General features: G+C 42.1%; 2 protein-coding genes across 24 annotated transcripts in view; one reads left to right on the top strand and one right to left on the bottom strand.

Annotated features, from left to right (window-relative positions):
* The window catches only part of golga4 (golgin A4), a 54,300-nt gene extending 40,708 nt beyond the window's left edge, over positions 1-13,592 (bottom strand). For 4 of the 5 annotated variants that reach the window (XR_010805005.1, XM_066691253.1, XM_066691254.1 and 1 more), the window contains exons 1-9: positions 13,366-13,592; positions 10,391-10,492; positions 5,013-5,087; positions 4,426-4,746; positions 4,011-4,058; positions 3,039-3,095; positions 2,077-2,175; positions 1,724-1,868; positions 629-816 (exon numbers count right to left, since the gene is read on the bottom strand). Coding sequence is in view for 4 of the 5 variants with exons in the window: in XM_066691253.1 (XP_066547350.1) it covers positions 629-816; positions 1,724-1,868; positions 2,077-2,175; positions 3,039-3,095; positions 4,011-4,058; positions 4,426-4,746; positions 5,013-5,087; positions 10,391-10,492; positions 13,366-13,443 (1,113 nt within the window). In the remaining variant the exon portion in view is untranslated. Of the gene's footprint in view, positions 1-628; positions 817-1,723; positions 1,869-2,076; positions 2,176-3,038; positions 3,096-4,010; positions 4,059-4,425; positions 4,747-5,012; positions 5,088-7,127; positions 7,277-10,390; positions 10,493-13,365 lie in introns of those variants that run through there. The other variant, XM_066691256.1, reaches the window with a different exon arrangement.
* A 1,107-nt stretch (positions 13,593-14,699) lies between these two features.
* The window catches only part of lrrfip2 (leucine rich repeat (in FLII) interacting protein 2), a 59,973-nt gene continuing 59,237 nt past the window's right edge, over positions 14,700-15,435 (top strand). For 6 of the 19 annotated variants that reach the window (XM_066690446.1, XM_066690463.1, XM_066690451.1 and 3 more), the window contains exon 1: positions 14,700-15,087. The gene's annotated coding sequence lies outside the window, so the exon portion shown is untranslated. The remainder of the gene's footprint in view (positions 15,088-15,435) is intronic. The other 13 variants (XM_066690447.1, XM_066690454.1, XM_066690450.1 and 10 more) reach the window with 6 other exon arrangements.

Genomic DNA, 15,435 nt, shown 5'->3' with positions numbered 1-15,435 from the left:
ATGACCACAAATAGCAGGAATAGAAACGACTTAATTAAACAAAGTGCAGATGCTGATGTAAATCTGAGCGGATTAAAGACAAACCGGGAGGCAAGTGGTGATACAAGTAGCGTTGTCACGGGCAACAGCAAAGGTTTCTTTAGGTATTTGCAGAGCAATGGGTACATTATATTACAAGGTTGAAAGCAACACAGTGACAGAAAGCCACAATGGGATTATGAAGGGTGTAAACAATCCACAAAGACCAACACTTTTGGTAATGGTACACAAGCAAAGCACACAGAATGAAACCCATGTGGCATCCAAACCTATCCCAGAGGGAGCAGCTCTCACTGCCCGGCCTCAGGAGTTCCTCGGGCTCAGTCGAGAAATATGGTTTGAATCACTATAGCTTAGATGAATAATATTGACCCGATTCTTCTTCCTAAACATGACTTTGTCTTGTTTGGTTCTTGTTGTGATTTACTGCATCAATATGGCAAATCAGAATGTTAAGTTGCACAACAACAACAAAACAATGTGACACCACATTTCAGCTCTGCCAACAGGCAACCTGATTCAGACTAAGTGAACACAGGTGGATTGTGTATTACCATCCTTCCAGACTGGCGAGAAGCCCGCAGCGTACCTTCATTTTCTCCAGCTCCTGCAGCCGCTCCTGCAGCTGCTCCTGCAGGGCCTCTTTCTCACTGCCCAGCTGCGTGCTGCGCTCCTTGTGGGTGCGGATCAGCTCCTTGCACCTCTGCAGCAGGTTCTCTTGCCTCCTCACGCGCTGCTGCAGGGCCTCCAGGGTCTTGGCTGTGTCCGCACTGCCCTCTAGTGGAGGGAGAGGCGAGCTGCTGTTAAGTGCATTGTGCTGCACCCGGAGATATCGATACTGATAGGTATTTAAAGACCACTGTTTTCAATATGTATACATCTGTATTTTGAGAGCTTGATATGTTTTTTTATTATTATTTCATCTTTTAAGTAAAAAGTCTGGGTTAAAAGTGGCCATCATTTAGAGTAGAAACATGAAAACATCAGACTGACAGGCTGATGCTTTAAAAATCCAAGCTGCTTCTCAAAGTGTTTTTGTTTTTGTTTTAACAGCAGGTTTGTGTAATGGGTGACTTGCTAGTTGATCTTAAAATGTTTTGGTCATCCAAGAAAAAGAGTATAAAGTAACCCTATGGAAATAACCCGTTTAAAAAACAAAATACCAAAAACAAGGTTATCATGACCGAGGTCAGGTTCCCTGGATCTATCTTCTGACAACCAAAATCTGGCAGATATTAGAAAAGTTATATAAAACCTCTGGGACTCTATGCGCTATTAAATGAATGGACATACACAAAGGGCTCTTTTGCATTCATTCATACTTTCTTACTGTTAACGGGACCTTTTGTTCCCAAGGGAAGTTATGCATTTCACATGTATTTCCACTTATTGCCCATTCATGGTTTGAAGACCAAACAACTGACAAGAGGAGTAAACTGAGAAGAGGCGTTCAATGGTTGAATCTCTGGCTGTGCAGTTTCAATGCCGACTGGTAAACTCCACTGATGCCCTGGTCTTCTGGCAGCAGAATAACCTTGCCTTGTATAGCATCCTGTAAACATGACCCCTTTGGTCTCCTACTGCAAACTTTTTATACTTTCTCCAAGTGCCCCCACTATCATTAATTTACACTTCCCACATCCCTTACCGAAGTAGCAAATAGAGAGCGTGTTAGAAGACGTACCTTCCGTCAGGCTGGTCTCAGAGATGTCCTGTGAGGGGCTCTGGGGGGAGGACTCGGCCCCGAGCGTCTCTGCAGATTGGCTGGCAATCTCACTGGGCTCTGCCTCCCCCTGGCCGCTGGGCAAGCGTTTCTTCATCAGAGCCACCTGTGTGCAGAAACACGGCCACAGAAGCCCATATTTAGCACAGAGAGCCTGGATTTGCATGCAATAAAGTGTTCTGTGGAGGCTTGTATACTGTTGCCCACCATAAGATGTTCTAATGGAAAGTAAAACAATTATCCTATAGCAAACATCAAACCTATGACACATTACCCCCCCACCCCAGTAATAGACAGAACATGTTTTTCTCCACCTGGGTCTGCAGCACTGTGATGAGCTGGTCCTTTTCCTCCAGCGCAGCATCAAACTCCTCCTGCAAGTGCTTCTTTGCCTGCTGGTCCATCTGCAGCTCCTGTCATCACAGACAGAGAGCATTGTAAACTCCATCCCTGTGACTCCCCTCTCCCCACAGCCTGCCACAGAAATTACCCCTGTGTTCCTCTCTTCATCTCATCATAGTCACCCACGCATGCCTTTAAAGCCCCGAGTCCAGGCCCAGCCTCCTCATTAGAGACGAGGGGAGAAGGGGAGAGCAGTGAAATCCTGAATTGAGTGAAATACAAGCCTAGTGAACAAAGCGTCTCATATGACTTTTAAAGACTGACGGGAGGCATTATTCTTGTGGCTGTTTTAATTTGTTTGTTTGTTGATTGCTGTCTTCCAAAGGAGGCCGAATGTGGCTTTAGTTAGAGCTCTTCCTCACCGAGGAAGACGTTGGACCTCCTGCGTGAGACTTGCGCACTGCTCTGCTGCCAGTGCTCCAAGTTTCTGGGGTGTTACGTAACTCCAAATTAAGAATTCAAAAGCTATAATTGTGCAATAGCCTGTCCTAGGTCCCTTGGAATACATAACGAATGCATTTCAGTTGTTGAAAAAAGATAAAATCCTACCTAAGTGCTTGGGTAGGGATGTAAAAATATATACTTCCACAGAACACATTTCTAATCCAATCCTTGCAAAAGCAATGGCCCAGAGGCTGTAGAAAAAGTACAGAACTAACAACAAAATATGTCCCTAAAAAAGTTCCAGTTTAACCTTCGGCGCTTTTGCATTGAGCAGCTCCCTTCCAGGCCTCGAGACTTTCTCTCCAACCCCTGAACAATGTATATTCCCTGAGCATGACTGGCATTAGAGGTCAGAAGCTCCAAATAGCTCCAAACCCTACAGAAGTGAGAGTCTGTATTAGACTGAGCCACGCAGAGAGCCGGCGCTCACCTCTCGGAGTTCCCCGATCCGGCGCAGAGCCTTGTCCTGGCTCTGACTCAGAATGGCCTGAAAGGAAAGAGCAAAACAAACAAAGATGACCTCTATAGATCTATACAAACAAACGTGTGGCGCGTGCCAAGCTTCAGAAGATCCCGGCTCTCTTTCTAACCTCTCACAAAGAGCTGGTTAATGTGACAGGTATTTGGCAAAAGCTCTGGATTCTGAATTCCCTGTAATTCTGAGAAGAGCTCTGGCTTTCTGGGTTGGAAAGGGAAGCAGGTTTTTATTTTTGGGCATTTTCCATTACAGCAAACTGATCAGAGATACAGATGAGAATGTTAAGATGTGTATCTTAAGCTTGCTGGGAAACACACAGTCATCTCAGTCAAAAGTTTAAACTGTCAAGTACACCAGTGAATTTGGCCCCATCAATTTGACTTAAATGTTCAGAGAAAGATAAGTTTCAGCTTGACCCTGCAATAACTTATAAATATCTTTCAAATATTTTTACAATGGCTGTTATTTTACAAAATTCTCCCTCGTAAAAGTCTTGATTATTGGATAATAACGTCTGAAAAACATGGATATCATGATATGAGAACTTCAAGAAATCACAAATCAGGGGACTAATCCTGGGAGCATTTAATATGCATCGGAAGTAACCATAACAGTGCTTAACTGCTTTGAATTATAAAATGATAATCACTTTGCACTACAAAAACAAGCCTTCTGGCATAAAAGGACCATCTTCTGTCATGTGCATTAATTTGTGAGCATCTGTGAATAATAATAATAATGTGAATGACTGGCCTGAACCTAGCACTGCTATACCAGTGAATTCTCCATGTCACATTCTGTTGTGAAAATAATTGTGAACAGATAAACACATCAGCGGTCTCAGATGTGGCCTTGAAAGACATCCAAAGCACATGACACCAAAAGATAAATCTGAACACATTAATGCCTATTGGAGGGAATTACCTGCACCTTTTCCTTCTCTCTCTGTACTGTCCGATAGGCAGTGACAAGCTGAAAAGTAAAATATAGAAAATTATATCTTTATATATACATACACACACACATTATATATATATATATATATATATGAATCTGCTAAACCACATTTAGCAGGTTCTTGTTCACTCTTTTAACAAATCTGCAGTTAAGCTCAAGGAATTGCAATATTTTAGCCATCTAAATCCACATCGAGTTCAGTAGTGCCTCTAACCAGGAGGATGCTATCTGTAACAACGGTGTCAGTGTTTCCCCTAGAAGATAAACTTAATCTCATGGGACTCTTATCAGTGGAGGAGCTCATGTGAAGCCATAATAAATGATGAGCATCTCCACAGGCTGTAACTGATCAAAGCACTGACTTCTAAGGACTGAGATCTACCTCGGAGTACTTCCCCCTGTAGTTTCCCAGGCTCCTCTCCATCCTGCGCAGCCTGTGCTGGAGCTGCTCCTTAGTCAGGCTGTCCACACTGCCCGGCGACTCCTCCGCCTCACTCTCGATGTCTGACGGGGGGTCGTAGGCGGGCGTGCCGAGGGGTTCGGCGTCCCCCAGGCGGTTGAGGGAGTCCCGGGAGGAGCTGCGCACCAGGTTCTCCCGGGACGGGGAGCGGAGCAGCCCTTCTCGGGTCGGGGAGCGGAACAGGGACTCCATGGAGGGCACGCGTAGCTGCAGCTTCTTGGCAAAGGATTGGGGCTCCTGCTTCTGCAGAGGAAGGGAGAAGAACTTTCAGAGCTGCCACGAGGAGTTGTCATCAGGCACAACCACTGATCAAAAATGTGTAAATTGTGACTTGTAATACACCGATTTTACTCCACCTGAGGGGAGCTTGTGGACAGCTGCTTGTTTGCTTAAAAACTGCTCTGGGAACTGTGCCACTAAGACGTCAGTGTGGCATCCCACCCCTTGAGCAAATAGACCAGGTCTGCCCCAACATGGTGGATATGAAAAAGCTTAAAATTGACACTCACCTGTGGGGAGTCTGTTTCGTCTCCATTGACACTGCCGGGGGATTTGGCGGCTTCCGTGATGGGTTTAGTTACATTCTAAAGGGAGAGCGAGGGACAGCGTGAATAATAACTGCACGGCGCCACGCAGGGAAGCCGAGCTCACACAACGACAACAATCCACCGCGTTAACGATTACATTCGGAAGCAAATTAGTATTGCTTGGTGCACCGTCAAGTTGGTGTCAGGTGCCCTCATGCAACTCAGAAACCAAAGGGGGTTAAAAAAAAAAACGAATGGACACATCTAGTACTACTTCGCAGCCATGAGAGGCAACCAAACCAACCAAACAATAAAATTAGTAGAGCAGTAACTGCAGACAGAGAAGTTGGCATAACCTCCCTCCGCTACAGAAGAGCTAGCAAAGTTAAATATGAGTATTATAAGGTTTATAGGGCAGTGAAAGCGGTGCTGATGAGATGCGATGCGTCTCGCTTTCATACTACCACCACTCTACCACTATACAGCCAGGGATACCTCAAATGTTTGTTGTAAACACTACCGTACCTCCTCTGATTTAGTTTAAATTGACAAGTAGTCTTTTAAATGTGAGAAATAATGTCAGAGACAACTCCCTAACACTCCTGGATCAATACATGGCTTGGGGATTAAATTGACAATTCAATGACCGTTTTCTCTCATTCCATCAGTATTCATTACAAATTTTGAAATTATGGACTTTTCTTAGACTTCATTACTTTAAAAAAAAGCTCAAATAAGTAAATAAATAAGTGCAAATTATTCTTTAAAATCAGAAATGGTTGAATTGTTGTGATTGGGTTCCAGTGACAGATGTATTTGTGGCTTTCGGATGTGGCAGAAAATGGCAGCTCTGGAAGCATCTATTCGAAGAGTCACGTGGGTATTCTGTTATGTGAGCTAGTTGTGTATCTGAATGGTAATGGATGAAAGGATGGGAGAGTATGTGAGGTACAGATCTGGAGGCTACATGAATTTCAAGGCATTCAATGAAATTCTCTACGAATACATACACTTATATTTATGTATACAAGTAGATACCAGATACCATGATTTCACCAGTCCCACAGCATGAAAATCACAGGTTCAGATGCAGGCTGAACCCCTTGTAACTTTTACTGGGTGTCTCCAGTGTTGCTACAAAGTGCTACTGGCGATGGGGGCTGGAGGGGAAGAGATCCCGACAAACAATACAACAGAGACCCCTGTTGCTAACATACATCCCAAGAGCCTGGTGTCACTGGGAGTTGTGCCCATACTCTTATTTGTCTCTCGGAGTTCTGGCATTTAGGTTGGCGATTCTAAATACAAAAAAAATGTGAATAAAAGGCTTTTATATATGATGTACAAGAAATCTGAAGTTGTCCTTTAAACAAGAATGAGTGTAAAAAGATGGATAGATATATAGACTGGATTCCTAGAATTCCATATGTGAAAAGACATGTCACGTATCTGCAGGAATCAGCAGTCTTTGAGTTAAGCACCCAGTTTCAACACTTGCATTATTCAATTTGTCAAAAACACAAGCAACAAAAATACCTTATTATATGTTAATGTTGACTGTACGTTCACCAGAGTAAAGCCTACAATCTCTTGTACTAGCGCGGAGAAGTGCCTTGCTGACCTATCTCTGTCCACAGTCCTCAGCTCTGCTCTGTATCTGTGGACTGCGGGGAGAATGTCACATATACCAAGACACTAAAGGGACAGGGGTTGGAGGGGGAACTAAGGGCAAAGGGAAACAATCATTCCTTTAGGTATGCCACAAATTAAAATAAGAATAAGGAAATATAAACCAGCAATCTGCAAAAAAGCAAACAAGCCTTAAATTAAAGTAATTTGTTTTTACTCTTGTGCACGATATTTCGTTTTTAATCCCACATACTGGTCCCTCTGGGTTAAGTGCAGGGTTAGAGAGGTGAGATGCCTTTGATTAAGAGCGCAAGAGAGAAGAGGAGAGAGTGTGATAGAGATAGAGAGAGAGAGATAGCAGGTCGCAAGCAGCAAGTCTTTTCACTTGCCCTACAAGGACTCTCCTACCCCACCAAAGGCATCGCTCCGGGAGGGTGGGGCAGGGGTGGTGGGGGGTGAGGGACTCACCGCACTGGCAATCTGAGACGCTTTAGGTCGTTTGGTACGGTCCAGAGCAAAGATAGTATACTCAGAGAGAAAAGCAGGCTCTGCTATCATCCCGGCTAGCAGCTGCCTCAGTCAGTGCAATTAGCAGGGAGGGAGAAGGGAAACAAAGAGCAATGAGAAAAAAATAAAATATAAAATAATAATAATGAAATTGCACAGAAGAAAAGTAATTGACTCCATGAGCTGACCTGATGGTCGAGATTTTTCCAGAAAAAATAAATATCCAAATGAAGATAACAGTGACACCAAGAAATCTGGCCTATATTTACACGTTTGTCCTCACCAGTGGAATGCTGGCTGATAGATGAACTTGGTTTGTTGTGTGACATCAGCGCTCGAGAAGCTGAGGTCAACACTGGGACTGAAGCCTACCTGTCAAAAAAATGTTTACAAAATCTTGTTGCCGTATTTTCTTTGTTTTTATTTTAAATTTTCTTAGAAGCATGTGAAAGGTATCTGAAAAAGTTTACCAGGATATTGTAGGTTTCTTTTTAATAAACACACTGGGCACTGGTATCTGATTCTCCTCGCGTGTCAACGGCTCAACATTTTATCAGCTGGTACAGACTGGAATGACCGAACTTCTTTTTTAAGGTCCCGTGATGCGGCTGGATTGTGACCAAACAAAAGAACAGCTGCAGATTTGAACAGTTCAGATCTGTCCTGGATAGCTACGGCTTCAAGCAGCACCAGGTGTCTATCAAGGTGGGTTTTTTACCGTAATCTTTACTGCAAAAAAATAATTGGCCTAATGCCTAATTCTGGACTGCCAGAAGCACGCAATATGTGATGTGTTTCAAGCTCCTTGAAATAACTGAGGGGCTGATTTTTATTTTATTTTTTCAGATGGAATACACCAAAATGGTTATGTTTTAAGGGCTTCTTGTTTATCTCCTAGTCTTGTAAAACTATGTATGTAAAACTAATTTAGAAACAATATACAATTTGACGTGCAAAAGTATTACATTTACAGTATTAATAATATTAAAAAAAAAAAAAAAACTTGTGGGTGTGTACATTTATATAGGTTATATATCATAATCAGCCTTTATTGATCCACTGCTGGATGAAGGCCTCACCAAGATATCTCTGCCTGTTTCGATGTACAGTGTCTCTTTGCCTCTGTTAACAATCTTATTTCATCTTTTAATATGCGGCCTTCTAGGTCTTCTCATGTCTTGGTATCCATTCAAAAACTTATTTTGTCCATCTCTGGTCTGTTCTCCTTGCAATCACATCTTTTAAATATACATTTACCTTGTATCCCAGGTATTTCTGAGTGCAGCAGATTTTTTTGTGAGCATTCAAAAGGTGAGGCCAAAGGGATAAAGACCAGGCGAGAACCAACCAAACACAAACCTTGATGGTGAAATAGAGGTGGCCAGCAGAACCCCCCAAGAATACAGACACTCCCACAGTAATGAAGTTTAAATGGGATCTGGAAAGAGTTATCAGCTTGCTGATTGAATTTGATCAATTACCTGCGGACTGATTAGCCGCTATGGGTCGTATAAATGTCATTTACATCGAGTTTAAATCCTCAAATTTGAATACAGTTTGCCGCCTCTACCAGAGACCTCAAAATATCAAGCGTGCCCCAGTTGTATTTATTGAAAGGTGCTGGTGGCCAAGAAATGGAAACATTGCAATGATGATCCCCACATTAGGTCAGAGCTGGGGTTTGAAAACTGCTAGAAAAAGGCATTCAAAACCATCTGAATGCCAAAGTCCGAGCCCTGCAGAAAATACCCTTGTGTGGCTTTTTTCATTTCCTTTTCCTTTTCTCTTTTTTATCCTCTCCAGACATTAGAAGCACAGCAAAGGCTGAAGGCAAAACAACAAGGAGTCATTCTCAATTTTACATTACAAATGATTGCAAACTACATTACATTTAAAGTTAATCAAAGGGGGGGTGGACTAGACTTCTTTGATCATAAGTTAAAGAGAAAAAGTAGAATGGAAAACCAACATGTTGATGGCATTCTTGATATGTAAAATCCAAGAAAAATCAAGTGTTCCACAATCCTTACAAACATCTCAGACCGTGGTGAAATGAACATATTCCAAAGGCAGCTGGGAAGGTTTTATTACTTTTCCACAAATCTTATTAATTTACTTCAGGCTTTTACATTATTTTATATATTCTACTGGTTCTGTCTACTTGTATGCCATTTAATATATCCTATGGCATGAAAGGAAGGAGTTATACACGATAATTGAATCCTGGTATCCTGGTTAAAGTGCACAGTCTAACATTGTGACTTTACAGGGTTCTCACAATACAGAAACAGACAAAAACTTGAATCCATACAAATTCATATATATTTATCTTAATACAAGTATCTATAGCAAATAAAACTGGGGATGATGCTTGACACCTTTTTATCTTTGCTGAATGAAAGTGTGACATCATTATATTTGAATAAAAGTTTATTTCTAATTATTTGTGATTCTGCCTGCTGTTCATTCATGTAATTATGCTGCATGCAACTTAAAAAACAAATGCTGTCTTTATATATAATAACTGGTTAACTTTAGTTTGAAGGTTTTAGCTCCAAAGTTTTTTTTATTTTTTATAAATAAAATGTATTTTGCAGTACTGCAATTGTTTTCTAATTCAGTGAAATGCTGTAACACATTATCTGTACACCCACAATTCCTGAACCCTCCATTGGTCAACAGTCTGAGCACCGTCCCAGAAGCAGTAGAGTAGCATTAGTTGAAACACACCTCTTGTGGATAAGAAGTGAAAATGTTAAAATGTTAAGTCCTGGCTAGTAACAGGCACTGCAATGCAGGTCACATTTCATGCAGCTCCCTTGTTAATGATTGTGTTCTTGTGTGCCTAGAAACTCTTAGTGCATCCATTAGCCTAAGATGCAAACAGTGTGAAGCTTATCCTCAATTAGATCGTCAGCTTTGATTTATTGAGCCCTCCAGTCTAGTGCTTATCATTTCAAACCTAAACCTTCTACTAGCCTTAAATTATTTAAAGCAGAATACAAATAATACTGCTACATGTTTTCTGTACTTGTAGTTTTACCACACCTACATACTTTTTTTTTTTTTACTATCAATAATAACAACAACAACAATCATCTATGGGAAAAACTATTTCAATAAAACTATTCCAAGATTCACAGAGGACAATCTGTCTAACTTCAGATCTTTACACGAGCGGAAGTGTATCAACAGGAGAACAAATGCGACCAGGAGAAGCTCACCTCTCTGTCATCGGGAGTGATGGTGCTGTCATCCTGGCGGAGGGAGAGGGACGAGGCTCGGCCACGGGTGCCCGCGGGGGAGGCTGCAGTGGCAGGAGGAGTCTGCAGGGAATACGGGGACACAGGAGTAATAAACAACAATGCTAACAGTGTGTGGAAATACATGTGACGAGAAAAAAAAAAATAATAATAATAATCCAGTCAGATCTTACACAAATTCCCAATTAATTTCTGTATGAATATTGCAGAAGTAATACAGGGATACCTCGTGCACTTCCTATGAGCTTTGATGTTAATCACTTGTCTTAACGTTACAGACTAGGGCAGGGCTTTCAAGTGTGTGATTAGGAATTGTGCCCAGTATGTTACAGTCTTAACAAACCTGCTTCCCATGATCACCCTGAGGTACAACATGCTGCATGTTGTACTGTAGTAGGCCTTTGCTTTTCTGTGATCCCTGGTTTGCTTTAACCTGTACAGTAAGAAATCCTTACACCAAATAACAACCTCTCAGTATCTGAACAGTATCTGACAAAGAAATAAAGAAAAAAGCCAATTTTACCATAAGGGACACCACTGTAATAGGATCAGCTGCATCTCAGATTAACCTAATATACACCAGGCATGCAAACACACAAACACATCACTAATTATGCCTAGAGAGCACTGCTCTCCTTCTTCACAATGAGAGACCACGTTCAGTTCTGCTGTTCATTCGATACAAGACTAGGAGATAGTAAAGTGATATCTTCACCTAACCCATGCATCTCAGTGCTCTCCAGTTCCAATTCATGAGCCGCCTGCACACAGCAAACAATCAGCTTAGTGTTTCAGTCCCATGGGGGTCATCTACCCGTCTGTACAATAGTGTTCCACTTTTCCAGTGCGGAGTTCTAATCTGTAGCAAACTAAGGCTAAAAAAAGTATACTTGATTAACCTCAGCGCTTTGCTCAATGATTTCACCGTCATTCATTTTAAGGCTTTCAGAGAGATGACCCAGAGAATCTCCTCTATGAGCCTCGGGCAGGTCTATTATGCAAAGTGTATTGAAAACTGCTCTAAAACAAGTATGATGACATTTAAGTGAACAGTGCAACAAAAGGAAAGGATGGTCAAAACAGGATAATAACATGCATTTCCCAACCAAATACAAAATTAAATCGATGAGAACCAAGGCAATTTCAATGCATGCATTTTCATATGCAAAAACAACAATACTCACAGAATATATATCCTTGATCTGGCCAAAGAAGCGAGAAAAGCAATTAGTGCCATTCTGGAGCGACGGTGTTAGGGTTCTGAAGACTATGGCTTATATACAGTATCTGAGGAATATTGGCCATGTAACCAACTTCTCACTGTGAGCAACTCATATCCCTCAGTGTGAAGAGGAAAACAAGAGAGTAACACCACAATGAGACACCACGTGAAGCAAAGTGTCATAACAGCTGATAATTGGTGACATTATTTTAGGGGGAAATAATGTAGCAAGCGAAAAACGTGTTGGCATGTCTTTAGTAACAAGTTGTTCAAGATTTCCTCAGCATTCTTTGACCTAAACTCTTCAATTGTTCCATTTCCTCTGCACACAACACTATAAATAATGCATCTGAACACAACCTTTTAGTAAACTGGGGAGTTACATTGGGTCTTACTGCCAACAACAAAAACTGCTTTCAATTACAAAAAAGCAAATGCATCTGCTTTATTATGTCCCAGCAGTCAGGATACCATTGCAGATATGATCTCAATACTAAACAGGTAACAAGAACACCTTTTTTAGTGCCGAGAGGCCAGCCATTCAGAACGGACAGAAGCTTCTCGCTCTCTCTCTCTACCCTCATCCACATCCTGCCTGAAAATCATGCCCAGGCCTTCTTTGACCCAATTTCATTCCCAACAGCAAGACAGTGTCAGGTGCATGCAAGCATGCAATATGAGGCACCCCCAATGGTTTTCCTTCTATTTGCAGAACATACAGAATCACACTACCAGCTCTTACCACTTTCATTTTATATATGAAGCACATTTTTTTATGTAGATTTTTTTTTTTTTTTAACATTCTGCAAATAGATCAAATGCTACCCTATTTTAATTAAACTACACCACCCAACACACACACTACCACTTTAGGCACTTTGCAAACCTGCCTGCACTCAAAAGCACTCACTAGCTCAGCTGAAGGAACACTTTCATTTTCATAAGCACTGCTTACAAGAACCTGGCCACAAATACACATTGTAGTGTGTATCAAAATATATCGGAATTCAGTTTTGAACATCAGTCTTGCATAGGTTTAAGCAAAAGTGAAATCGCTTAAAACCAGCCATTAAATGACATGCAAGCAATCGTCACTTGTTTGGAATGTCAAACCATCTCGTCTAACGTGAGACACCTGCTTGTCACCTGACCCGAGTGCCTGGCGAAGGTATAGCCTTAAACCAAAGACACACACCGGGTGAGAGTGACGCTAGAAGTGTCAGAAGCTGTCACATAGATGTGCTGTAGCTCCACATAACCAACAGCCTGAATGTAATTTAAAACACCAGGCTACTTAATTGACAGATAATGTTTTGAGAGGAAGCGATCTGAATTCCTCTCTGCCTATCATAAAATGAAACGCGAGCAAACAGCAAAAAGAGCAGGATCAAATGCTTCCAGATCCTTCTGGTTATATATAAGCCACTGTCGTTTGATTTCAATGCCTTACACTACATCACAATCCATTAACCTTGGAGAATTGGTAGATATCCCATTATGAGTTAATGCAATGCAACAGATCAGCTGCCGACCTTAATCAATCACCACAAGAGTCTAGGAAAGAAACAGGTGTCTCTCTGCTTCGGCTCTAACTCACTGTAAGCTGGTTTCGCCCTCCTGATAACATGTCATTTTCATCTGTGACGAAGAGCCCGTGCTTTCATCACCCAACAAGACGCAGAGTCTCAGGGAAAAGTAAAGTCGCCTGCCCTACCTGGGCCTGCTGCGGGCTCTGCGCACTCTTCTGCGGGGACTGCTCCTCGTTTATCTTCTGCTTCAGTTTCTTAAACATGTTGAAGCCAACTCGGCTGTCGTACGCGGGGCGGTGGGTGCACTATTAATTGGTGACTTTTCTCCTTCTTCTGGTCTTCCGTGTCCCTTATCTTCCCGTTCGCCGTCTCTCATCTCCCCTCAAGTGAAAGCCAGCACTGCGCCTGCGCGGCCGACGTGGAGCAAAACGAGCAACAGTGGTACGGGATTCCGAGAGGGACACGGCAGGACAGGCTCCCGCCCAGCGACGGAAAACGCGTAACAGGATCATGCAGGTTGTGTAGATCATTACAAGCGTCTTTCAGCCCACCGGAAAGTCGCTCTTTAATATTGTAGTTTTTCTTTATTCTAATGATCATACTTGTACAAGAAGTTTGCAAATATATAAATGCCACAATTCACCCCCCTATTCCAAATATAAAAAATAAATAAAAGAACATAAATACATCTAAATTACCACACTAGTTAGTGCCGTTTGAACTATATAACACAGTTCTCAACAGTTTCAGTCAAATTAAACAAAAACTACAATTTTTTAATTGGGAAATGGGAAAAGCAAAATACATATAGTTTCCGCCAGCAGAGGGAGTGTTTCTCTAGGGAAAAAATGCTTGGTTTGTCAGATTAGCATTTGTTGTAACATCCCAAGGGGAAATGTTAATTTAATTGCTTTCAGTTGCTTAAATGCTGTCATCCACATTAAAATGTGCCCCCTGGGCGCTTAGACACCCAAGTCATTAGGTTATGTTCAATGTAAAGAAATTACAATTAATTACACATTGGTAGCTTATATATTTATTTGCGTGTTTCTTTTTTTTACGCATTCATGCCTTGGTTCTTATTTGCCTTGCTCTAGAAAAATACAGACAACTTATACAGCCTATAAAGGGGAATAAATCACCATGCACTATATGCATATGCACAACATTTTCACTATAATTTACTTTAACTATAATTCCACATCTACATTTAACGATTGAAACATATGCAATATATTTGAACAATGTTTTTTTTTTTTTTTACATATTTGGTTGTTGGAGATTGATTAACTTATATTTTTTGTATTGGATAGCCTACATATAATTATTTTATGCAACAACATACAAGCTCACATGTCTATGAATAGACTTGACATCAATAGCGTTTGTGTTGCTGTATCAGTGGATGGTTGTGAACTCCGTCAGCGCCCCATGTTGGAGTGTATGACGCGATGTGGTGCTGACGTCATCAGGCGGTGCCTCCCTCCGCCACAGCCCCGCACATCCGGGCACTGCGACGTCACCGGGTCACCCCGAGGAGCTGGGCGAGCGAGGAAGACAGACCGAGCCTGCTGGAGTCGCGGCGGAGTGGGAAGAGCAACCGGAGTGTGAGAGGGGGAAAAGCGGCTTCTCCCAGCGGAAGAAACAGGGAAGCGGGGGAATATAGACCAACTGTCAGACAAACGGCAATATAACAGGAACGGAGGGAAGCCTCGGAGAAAGAAGCGGGGTTCCTTGGCTGTGAAGGCTGAGGGGTAGCTGTCACACAGCGCAGGGAGAGGTTACATTATTAACACTGTATCCAAAGCGTCCGGCCTGCTGTCTCAATCGGGGACCTTGCTCCCTCCTCTCTCTCTGGATACTGCTTCTCTGGACTACAATCACACACCCGGTGGACACTGAATAAGGTACGAGCCTCTTTGGGATTGAAAACACAAAGGTATTTTAAGGGGAAATCGTTTTCAAGATCGAAAGGCGGATCGCAGGGATCTGTATGTATATCACTCTTTCAAAATTAAGTCTACAATGTCCACGTTTGTTTTTGACACACCGATACTAGTTAATGGTAAACAGAGTGCATCCACCCCGTCTGGATTTTCTAGATTTGTAATTGAAGTCAGCAGTTGTTGTGTGTGTGTGTGTGTGTGTGTGTGTGTGTGTGTGTGTGTGTGTGTGTGTGTGTTGCTTATTATTTATTAAAATGCGAAAACGTGTCTGATCGCAGATCGAGTCAAGATGTAGGGACAGATGAAAGT

This window comes from Amia ocellicauda, chromosome 18, assembly GCF_036373705.1.
Source record: "Amia ocellicauda isolate fAmiCal2 chromosome 18, fAmiCal2.hap1, whole genome shotgun sequence".
NCBI lineage: Eukaryota > Metazoa > Chordata > Actinopteri > Amiiformes > Amiidae > Amia > Amia ocellicauda.
The sequence above is the reverse complement of the archived record's forward strand: the minus strand, read 5'-3'. Positions and strand labels throughout refer to the sequence as shown.